Genomic DNA, 11,564 nt, shown 5'->3' with positions numbered 1-11,564 from the left:
AGAAATCAAAATGCAATAAAAGACATCAGTGGTATTTGTTTGTTGTTTTGTATTTAAATAGATAACATGAATTCTTCTGTCTCTCCATCTTCTATTTATCTTTCTCCGACGACCTTTCTTTTAGATGCAAATCTTTTTTCAAAGGCCAACAACAAAACAACCCCGAAAAATAAGAATGTCCTTCAATACAAATCCAAAGTTTAAACTATTAACAGTCCCTGCCTAGGATTTGATAAAGGACATAAAAAAATAAATAAATAATAATAATTAAAATGATGTTTTATTCTTTGTTGGAGCCACGTTGCTCCGCACATGACAAACTTGACTTTAGTGAACAGACAATCTGTCTTGGAAGTGAACCGTTTTCCATCTTTTACTATATATATATAGGGGAAGTGTAAATTTGCTCGCGGAGACCCGTAGCATAGTCGCTAACGACCGCAACAGAAAGGGAACGGGCGCTCGCCGGTCTGGACTGATGGGCCGACACGCGAGCAAAGCATTCTGGAATTTGGAATATTAGCGGCGCGTGTGCTATATACTGGCGGCCCAGCTCTAATACACATTTGATATGGTCTTGCGGGCCAAATATAATGACATCCTGGGCCAAATTTGGCCCCCCTGCCTTAGTTTGACATACTTGCTGTAGGAGGATCAAATACATAAACAAATGGCGTATAATCGCACATGGTTTAGTTTGTTGACTTCGTCGGCTACCAGACACTTCAGAAACTGAACGACAGCCCCACCCCCCTCAAATATAGAGCTACAACGAGCAAGAACAACATTTGAAATGTCCAAATGTACATGCAGTAAACTGTGGCTACCTTGCAGCGCTCCCTGCAATGTCGAGTGCCGGCCGAAGCGAGTGCAACTTTCTGCTTGGCCAACCTCTTTTCCGGCGAGCAAACCCGGAAGTCCATCTTCGCAAGTGGACAATTTTGCATTTGTCACATATGAGCACAGACGCACCGCTTTGGGGCTTGAAGGTAAGGTCGCGGATATATCGGATACAGATTCAGCCACGTCACCGCGATGCAGGACGTGTGCCGACGTTGATATTTCCTCTCTTCGTGTTTTCGTGACGGATGCGCTTATTGTTTACATCCTGCTATGCTACATGGAGCACGTGGGCACAACTTAAGGGACACATGCTAGCCAGATCGGTCGATACATATACATTTTCAATTCAAATCCATCATATATATTATTAGTCAAGCAGCACTGTGGTTTGTGTGAAGTTGGTTTGACTTAAAGTTGTTGTCAAGCGGAGAGCCAGCGTGCGCCACAATGCGTCTACCGGCTAGTTAGCATTTTGCTAGCCCTAGCTACTGCCATACGCCCTCAGCATTGAGTGCCAATCTTTTAGTTTGTACTCATAATCAAACAATTTCGAGGATGGGTGCGTGTATACAATGTGCAATTAGTTATACATACGCACATTGTTTAACAATACGTGATGTTGCAATACCCCGTTTCATTCAAATGGAGGGCAAGTACACTACTACACTACTGGACTGTGTTCTTTCTCAGCTTGGTTAATAACAAGCCCACATGGAGTTCAGAACCAACGCCAAAGTTTGTCCTGTAATTGATGTCAGCTTCTCAGCACTTGTTCCCAAGCGCTGGAAATAGTCGTTCAAAATAATTACCATACCAACAATTACTGTGAGAAATCAAAGTGTATTCTTCTATGTCAAATTAGCACATGAACCGTTTCATTACTTGTCCTCTCCAAATGTTTCTTGTCAGTTTGTTCTCCCATTAAAGTTGTAAGGTTTTGCCCAAAAAGTAATGCCCTATAGTTTGCCTTCAATTGTTTCAGCTACTTGAAAAAGTTTATTTTGTAAATTGAAACAAATTACAAGTGTGGAAACTCATTTTGGATTAGTGTTCCCCCACCCCATTGAAAATATGACAAATGTGGGAAAAACAAGTTAACCGCTGCTTTTAGTAAAACATAAAAACAGTTTACTTGAATGGCAAAGGCAAAACACGAAGGTGCGGCATGCCGTAAAACAAAGATGATTTGAAATCATGGTATTTATCACACTGTTTTTCTCTTTGTGTTCCTAGCGTGAGCGGCCTTGGCTGCACGCATGTCTGCATGTGTTCATCTGAGTGCTTGTGTGCGGCGGGTCCTTTGTGGTGATGTACTGCCGCTATCAGGACCGGCAGGAGTTGGAGGATGATCTCTACCGGGGAGACGAGGGGGAATCCGAGGGCTCGGATGCCACCAGTGAGCTGGAGTTTCACCTCTACAGTCAGCTCCACTACTCTTCCAACAAGGGGGATTTGGAGGAGCAAAATGGAGAGGCTCCGTCTCGTCGGGAGATCCACGTGACTGAAGAGCCCGCAGAGACGTCCGTTAATGTCGAATCTGAAGAGTCTGCCAAAAACCGAACACGATCGTCGAATGCTGTCAAGCTGCAGCAGCAATGGAACAACAAGAGTGAGAAGAAAAAAAGTCACCCCCAAGTCCAAAGACCATCGTTGGGATTTGGGGAGGTCATCGTCATTGACTCCAGCCCTGAAGTTATAACCGTCTCTGACGGCTCTTCCTCCTCCTCTTCTGATGATGATGATGGCAGAGAAGGGGTTTGTGCCTCGAAGGGAGGCATTGTACGCCGAGTGTTGACGTCCAACCCGCCCCAAAAGGTAGACAAAGTCATCCGCTTTAAAGCTCATTACACGTGTGGGTGTGGCGCTTCGTTATCCGAGTGGGTGACGCACGAGGGCTTGAATGACTCAAGATTTTTTTGTGGTCGACTATATTGTGAGGAAAGTCAAGTTGAACTTAATCTATGAAGTTGTTATTTTTTCAGCATAGTATAGGGATCCCCAACATTGTTTTGCGCCTTGGAGCAGTTTCAAGGACCGGAATAGAAGGATTAAAAGCTACAACTCACTATAATGCCAAATGTTGTTGTTGTAATGAGTGGGAGCCGTGTTTATGTTCTTCTCTTCAACGAGCCGGCCGGTCGTGTATTGTGTTCATGTTGTAAGATGGTGAACCGCTGCTCTCACCTACCACCAGCTTATTTTCGTACTTTGGGACACGTGCGGCTGTATGAAGACTGCGTCACTTTGTTGGCAGGACATTAAGCTGCGTCATAGTCCGCCGATGGCAGTAGACGGGCCAGTCGAAAGTTCTCTGTAAATTGGCCAATTGGATATAGTGAAGTATTTTTGGATTAGATATAGCAAGAGAGTGAAGTCCACTAATCGATTGAAACGGCGTCAGTTTGAGTAGGTCCCACTATTTGAGGAAAGTACAGTACATACAAATGCAGGTGGAAGAAAAACATACATTTGTGGAGCTAATAATGCTCAGTGTTGATGATAGACACTGTCACAGATTTATTAATTTCGGCAATGTTTCTTATTGTAGTTTGCAGTGGTGTCGAATTGAGAGGCAGATTTCATATATCTGTTGCTGAATAACAAATATAAAATAATGATGCAGCGCATTTTTATAACAGTAAAACAGAGGCAGAGTTAATAATATAGCCATGTTACACTCTATTATGAGTGGTATATTGGGCAGGTGTACCTAATGTAATGACCTGTTCGTGTATGTGTAATATGTCATCCATCCATCCATTTTATAGCGCTTGTCCTTTTTTGGGGCCGTGGTTGAGCTGGAGCCTTTCCCAGCTGAATTTTGGCGAGAGGCGGAGTTCAACCTAGACTGCTTGTCAGTCTAAGATTTCATTCTGCTAAATATAGAACAGGTAGATTTTTCTTTTTAAAAAAAACAAAAAAAACAAACAAACTTTGTCTTCATTTTTGTCTAGGCACCCCATAACAAGGTGAATGATATTACTCCTGTGACTTTGGATTCAAGCAGCTCAGAGTCAGAATCTGATTGGGAATCATCCCTTTCGTCCGACTCGGATGTTCTGGAGAACTGGATGATCCTGGGTCAAGACAAGCAAGATGGAGACCATTCCATTTCACTCAACCTGGAAGGCGGTACCGACAGCAATGCAGGTGTGTGTGTGTGTGTATTATTAGTGATTACATGTAGGCGGTTTCTTCTGGATCCGTGCTTTGGATCCGTTTCTGGTCACATGCGTCATTGAGACAATATGACAACCTTTTGCAGCACTCATGACAAATGGTGGGCATGAAATGAATGAATTGATTCATTTTAGTATCATGCTTGACAACATCAGTGCCACCGTCCGCTGCGACGTATAAAATGCATCTAGCGACACTTCAACACAACGGGACGGGAAAGGTGAGTGTCAGGCGTTAAATGTCACGCTCCTGTTTCAATGCAGAATTTCTTTACGCGTGGCGGTCGTCCCACCTCTGGTACGACTCTGATACCGCCTTCAAACGTGGAAAATTGCCGGCTCAGCTCCGTCGCCCCCGTTCTGTGTCTGTGCTCATCATACAGGACAGTGACACTGGAAAATACTGGCTTATAGGCTCGTGGCATCTTTGCAAATTAGTAAGCACTCCGCATTTGCTACACTGCCGGGTCAGCTGCGCTCCTCTCTGTTGCATCTTTAAATATGTTTGTTTTGTGTATCATGTATTGATATGGACGTGTATGGCTTGTGCGAATTTGTGTTTCTAAAATATTCAACCTCTCATCGGCATGCATGTGGCACACACACACACACACACACACACACACACACACACGTAACACTAATGCCTAAAACAAACAAACGGAGAGACAAGGGCATCAAAGGAGGAGGTACGGGGAGTCGGGAGAGATGGGAGTAATCAAAAAATGAATAAAAATGTTTGGCACAAATCTTTTCAGATCTCCACATTATCTTAACCTGCAGCCTCAGCAACCCCTCCAAGACCCCCGCCCCCTTCACCCCGCCCCCCCTTCCTACCTACGGCGCCTCCATCTCATTCTTTTATCCAATTTCCTCACTATTGTCCTCCCTCTCTGTCTCCCCCATTCTCCCTCCCTCCGCCCCTTGTGCAGCTCATTTCAATTTCCCCGTGCTGATGTTTCTGCAAGAGTGCTCCCTGACTTCCGCACACAGGCGTTGTAAAGGCGGGTGGGCTGGCGCACGGGCGGGCGGGCGCGCTCCTGTAGCCGAGACTTTTTTGGGGGAAAGGAGGGTTTCAGAGCTCTGGTCTCCCCCTCCTTTTCTCCGTTTTTTCTCACCGTGTCATCTGGCTGGTCTCTGTGATCTTTGGAGTTTGACCTCGTGTCTGCACATGGTGGGGGGGGGGGGGGGTTCATGGGCGTGGCGGTTCAAAAGGGGTCTTAAAGTAAGTGAGATGGGGTGGTGTATTTTTCCCCCCAAAAATTAAATGAAAGTGAAGAAATTCCATGGACAAGCCTCATTTGTCTTGAGCTGATGCATTTGTCACAGGAGAATTGCTCTTTTTGCCATTATATGCTATATTAATCATGAAATTAAATGTCGGATCCAGGAGGCTAATTTTCCTTCAGTACAATTTCTTTGGGTAACAAAATATTTGAACAACATTTAGGCCTTTTTATAATCATCTTATTGTTGTGTTAATCCTCGAGCTGCTCACTGAGCTGAAGTCCCCGAAGGTCGGCTGGAAAAGTCATGAGCGAAGGTTCTGTTTTTTAAAAATGTGGTTTGCTTTTCTTTCAATGATGAAATGTTCAATTCTGATAAAACCATATATCCATTGTTTCTTGTAGTGCATCTGAGTGTGTCTGCCGCCTGCAAATTGGTGTGGCTGTCCACAATCTAATTAATGTGAAGCTTGGCAAGATGGATTCATCAGATTACATGTTGGCATTGTTGCGAATCCACCTTCTTTTCAAGGTAGAAAAACACAAGTTGAAATGCAGAGCATTTGCTTTTAAGATGCAAACTAGGGCTGCCACGATTAGTCGACTAATCACAATGATCAGAATCGTTGACAATTATTTTAGTAGTCGCCGTAGTTGCTTATTTTGTTAAGCTTTGTTTTTCTCTCCATTCCTCCCGCTTGCTCGCGTTTCTTGTGGTCATCCGGTGACGTGCCTGGAAAAAACACAGCTATCAGCCGTTAACTTTAGCATTACTGTCAATTGACTGTCTGTTGTCGTACTAGAGCAGCTCCAACTACCCGAGACAAATTCCTTGTGTGTTTTTTGGACATACTTGGCAAATAAAGATGATTCTGATTCTGATTAGCAACGACCGCTAAAGTTTGACATATTGACCAAAGATGCGATGCAAAACCTGCAAGACAGAACGTGGCTTTTATGGCAGCACAACAGTGATACACGCACATCTAAAAAGGAAGTACATTGTGGTTGATTCCATTTATGACAAAGAGTCATCTCCATTATTTGACTAGTTAGCTGCTAATATTAGCGTCAACGCACGGCAAAGGGCTGTGAGCTACTTGCTTGAAGCTGTAAATGTTAACATGATTACGATTTCATTAGCCACACAAAAGGTATATATTTGATATAACATTATAACTGCATAAATGAATAGAAGATCGATACTCTAGTAGGCCGGCGAGCACGCGGCCGTCGCCGCCGGCAACCTGGGGGTTGGAGGGGGCGGAGAAAGAAAAAGAGAGAAACCAGGCGCTGTTCTGTCCACTCATGCTTCCTGCTCGGCCACCGATTGGCCAAGGCCCAGCTGGAAGTAGAGGAACATTTCAATGTTTTGTAATGCCCTCGCAAGTGGCCAAGGAGGAACCGAGTCGCCAGTGGACTTTCAGTCGCTTTATTGAACTCGCGGCAACACAGGAACGTCACAAACATACGAGCTGCTGTCCGCCACAGCTCACGCTAATCTCGTCTTTTTTGCCAGTAGGCTTTTTGATCGAATGTTTCGCCATCATGTCTCTGAGCTTATTTCAAAAGAAAAAAGAACGCTATGCACTGAGACGGAAAAAAAAACTATAGAATAAATTGTTGCCGAGAGGGAAGGTGATTTCATTCGTTAGGCAGTAGACATGGCTATTTTAAGTCCGACAACAGTTAGACGACCAATGCTGTCTTTAAACTTTGCATGATGATTATCATCCCTACAAAGTCTGGCAATACGAACCATTTACTTTACCATCTCGGCCGCTCTCATCCATTAAAGTACAGCAGCATCAAGTCACAGGCGTCAACACCCCACGAGTGTCAAGCCGATTGTTCGTACTGTAATGCCGTCGCAAGTGGTCAAGGGTGAACGGAGTCGCCAATTCAATTCCAGTCACTTTATTGAACCAGCAACACAGACTATCACATAAGGTACAACAGTAGCGAGGCCAGTCCTATTGGGTCAAGCTCAAGCCCACCCAAAACTTGCCTTAGCCCACCCCATGAATTTGTCCTCAAATTAATTTGGAAAAAAAAGTTGTATTTATTTATTTATTTTTTGGAAAAAAAATTCTGTGGTGTTAGCACATGCTTTGGCTTTGACAAAAAAAAGTAAAGCTCGTAAAATTCTGTTGAGAAATGAGCAAGTTATGACTGAATTTCAATGTCCATGCATTGCCTTTGAAGGGAACATCGACCTTCCCACCATGGCTGCCACGTAGGCACGTCGCTTAGCCGGGCTGCTACAGCACGCTGATGTATAGTCGTCATATCTACGGTCAGAACCGCTACACAGGTTTCCAGCTGTGTTCGTGCTAATAACCAGGTAATGCTTGATTTACAACCCTGACACAATCTTTGAACTGACACTTGACCACACGGCGATGCTTCAATGCCTCTTGAATTGGTGTTATGAATTGAATTGATGTTATGTACTCGATGTTATGTGTCGGCGCTGACTCGGCAGGCGCTTGTAATGGTGTGTACGGCGTAGCTATTAGCTAATAAGCTAATTAGGCACTAGGAGCTATCACTAGCTAATTGAATAGCAAATACTTTTTACCCAGTGCAGCTGATACAATATGAAATGTCTCCATGAATAGGGCGTTTTCATACAATGTTTTTTTTTTTTTTCTTTTCTTTGTTTTTTAAGAGTATCGTCTGCAAAAAGTCAAAATCTTACCAAGAATATTTTATTTCTAGTCAAAATTAATTAAAATTAGACGAATCATGTAAAAAAAATAAAAGATTGCCAGTGGAGTATAAAAAAAATACCTTACTCCCCGGTAAAGTTTTGTCTACTTATTTCAAGTAAGAATTAGCTTGAAACAAGTGAAAATTGTCTAAAAACAAGGTAAGTCTTCTTTTTTTTAAAAAAAAAAAAAAGATTTTTGAATTTTTCTGGTGTGGATGTTTATTTTCAGTAAAAAAAAAAAAGAAACGCTGGCAGTAAATATAATAATAAATGTTTTTTCTTTTTTCAAGCCCATCCAGTGGCGTTTTCTGCTATGTTCAATATGTGTGGGTACACGGGGCGGCATTTCTGGTGGTGTCCCCCAAAATGCTACGTGAAATAGTTTTCTGTTGGTGTCTCGTGAGGACCGCCGCTGACCACGCGATGTATCGTCGAGGCGAACGATGCAAAAATACCCGTGGCGCTGGCTGTGTATTTCATTGTGTCACTGAGAAGCTGTTTCATCGATTGCTACTGACTTAGCGTTTGCAGTTGTAGGTTTCAGAAACCGATTTTTGTGCTCACATTGGTTATGACCTGTTTCTTTGCTAGTCTTTTGTTTGTGAGTGTGTGTGTGTGTGTGTGTGTGCGCGTGTAACAGGTATGCACAGTGTGCCTAATAGTGTTTGTATGCCTAAATGTCATCTCTGCATGCCTGTCAAATCACATTGGCTTAACTTCACCTCACCTCCCCGAAAAAGTGGGAAGAGCGCGGTCCAGCTGCACCCAAAGGCACCCAGAGGGAACAAAACCGGACCGCCCCAAAATCTGACTCGTACCCGAAGAGGTGTGCATGCCCCTGAATGAATTTGGGGCCAAGGAGGGGAGTGTGCTGAAGCAAAACTTTGAAGAAGTGCTTAAACTCTCTCGCTCAGTGGTCACACTCGCTTGTCTCCTTTTGCCCCTCCGGTCGTGGTAAGTGCTCACCAAACTTTGTACCAGGCTTAGATTGTGCGTGCGCGCCTGCTATGAAGGGAAAGGAGCATATTTTTGGTTTTGTCATCTTTGACTTGAGCCAATGCTTCAGAGATGCGTTTGCATTTATTCTTTTGCCGCAATCTACAGTAGTGGGCTTGTTGTGTGTTTGGAACTTTCTGGGTTGTAACGGGCGTGCCAGGTTGCAGTGCAAATACAGACACAAACGGGTACAACTGGCCTGGCTCTGTTTGCTGCCGCCATTCTGAATGTGAGGGATTATATTTTGGACATTCGTATTCTAAAATGAGATTACAGTAACGCGTAACTGGTATTGTGAAGAGGTGTGTGTGTGTGTGTGTGTGTGGGTGGGCATGCAGAGCAGAAGGGAGGCATGGCTAGGATCAGTGCTTATCTTGGCTGCCCAGTGCCACACGAGGTGTAACGCCACACCCACACTACCACACAGTGTATTTGAACAGACACACACATACACAACATGAAAATGCTGTGCCACAGTTCGATTTTTATTATCCAGTTTTTACAGAGCATATGCAAATGAGAGTAATCTATCAAGCTTATGTGAGCAAATGCATATTTATACATTTGAATGGTAACAACTCATTTGTAAGTTGTTTTTAAATACAAACACACATTACGAAAATTGTTGCACTACAGGAATGTACATTTTTCAATCAAAGAATCTATGAAACCAATGGCTCAAACCTTTGGTACTTAAAAAAAAAAAACAACATCATCACGTGCTTCACGGAACAAAAGTTGAGACAAACGCATTGCTCCCAGCCACCCGCCGTCTCGGAGCCCCTGGGACGCCCAACACCCGTGTGTAAATGTAGTTACAGTTTAAAAAGATGATTAAGTACAAAACATGGCTGCTGAGACCAAAAAATGCTAGTTTTTAGCTCTTTTGGAATTTTGATGTTATCCTTTATATTATTATCAAACAATTGTATTGAATGCACACCGTGCTTCAAATTATTTACACTATTGTTAAATGGATTTATGAATATTTTATACGTGTCAGTCATTGAGCAGATATTGTCTTGCTTGTGGTATTTTTCTATTCTTATGCAATCAAAGATTGTTGCTGTTTTTGCCCATTGATTAAAAACATCTATACAACAATTACAGTTTTGAAATGCGTTTTTTGGGTGTATTGTCATCCTTTATTGTTCGGGACCCAAAAGTAGAGTCTGATAGGAATAAGGGTAATTGTTTGCTTCTTGTGGGAATGGCAATTTTTTTGCAAAGATCCGTTTTGTCTCCAGTCTGAGATTTGCTTCCGTGTGTGAAGCTCGTGCTGTCAAGTCAAGCATAATGCCAAATATGCTTTTGCGTCTTTGCGTACAAATCGTTTCTGCAATTGAAGTGACGTAGCAATTTGTTGTCGTACATATCCCAGTCACATTAGAATCGTTTTTTTCCCTCACATTTTTCAGATTTATCAGTACTGTCGTTAAAGCTCTTAGTGAATGAAACGATATTTACTATAATCTTGTAGAAATGCACACAAAAGTAATAGATTTTTTCCTCTTATTCATCATTTTACCCATCTCTTCGCACTCTTTTTCAATGCATGTATTATTCCCGCTATTAGTTGTTACAAAATTTGTTGCTGCTATTAATTGACATTTAGATGGCGTAAACCGTCCTGTTTAAAATAAATATTTATCAAATCTATGAAAATGTCCGTTTTTTTTTTTTTCTTGCATGGGAACTTAAAAATAACCAGAAACATCTGCAGCTGTGGTTGCAGGTGCTCATTTGTATTTATGTGGCTTTTTGTTCTTTACTATAAAGAGCAGCATCTTAATCTAGATGAAAGTATTTCAGCGCTGCCCAGCTGTCTTGAAACGTCTTCTAATGCATGTTGTGTCGAATGCAAATTGTTTATTTGGAACATCAACTTATTTGTTCATGAGCAAATATTGTAGCAATAGCAATGTGAGTCGGCGTCCCCCTTAGCACGCCTGACGTGAGCCCAATAAGCGTGCCCTCATCAACTGTAACAAACTTTCACTGTCACGAGTTCCTTATACAGTCTAAAATGCTCAATTATTTTTAGTGAGGCACAGTTAAACAAGTCAAAGGCACTGTGCGTTTTTATTTTTTTTTATTTTACGAAAAAGATTTGGTTGCTATTACTGTAGCCTGGAGGAAGCGGTAATGCGTTAGGGACTTGTGGATCCCAATTGTAGTTTAGTTTTTCTGCCTGTTTTGTAACCTTTTACTGAACTAAATTATATCCCACTGAGATCTCTTTTAAGCAGATCCTCAGCGGATATTATGCCCCAAAGCTAACGGATAATACACACACTTGAACACCCACGCAGAAACACAAAAGATTAAATGGAAGTTAAAAACCTTAACGCCTTAATCCCACATTTTAAGTAACAAAAAAAAATAATCTATTAAGAATGACTTACTATACATTTTAGTGTAAATGTACTTTAGATGTACACAATATATTTAAAAAAAGTCTATTTAAAAGAAATATTTGAAATTGTATAGGTAATATATCATATGAATCTGTGATGCAGTGATTCATGATGCGTACGGTATATTTGTTGTCGCTGTTTGCTGCCTTATACATAACATTTTCTGACCTTTTTGGCTCACTTTGATTAA

General features: G+C 42.2%; 1 protein-coding gene across 1 annotated transcript in view; it reads left to right on the top strand.

Moving 5' to 3' along the window:
- The first annotated feature begins 838 nt into the window (after positions 1-838).
- Positions 839-11,564, top strand: part of zcchc7 (zinc finger, CCHC domain containing 7) — a 45,534-nt gene continuing 34,808 nt past the window's right edge. Inside the window, exons 1-3 of the mRNA XM_061771261.1 lie at positions 839-989; positions 2,077-2,658; positions 3,798-3,993. Of these exons, the coding sequence (XP_061627245.1) occupies positions 2,152-2,658; positions 3,798-3,993 (703 nt within the window). The 5' untranslated portion in view covers positions 839-989; positions 2,077-2,151. The remainder of the gene's footprint in view (positions 990-2,076; positions 2,659-3,797; positions 3,994-11,564) is intronic.

The sequence above is a fragment of the Phyllopteryx taeniolatus genome, chromosome 4 (genome assembly GCF_024500385.1).
Source record: "Phyllopteryx taeniolatus isolate TA_2022b chromosome 4, UOR_Ptae_1.2, whole genome shotgun sequence".
Classification (NCBI taxonomy): domain Eukaryota; kingdom Metazoa; phylum Chordata; class Actinopteri; order Syngnathiformes; family Syngnathidae; genus Phyllopteryx; species Phyllopteryx taeniolatus.
This window is presented reverse-complemented; position numbering and strand designations above follow the sequence as displayed.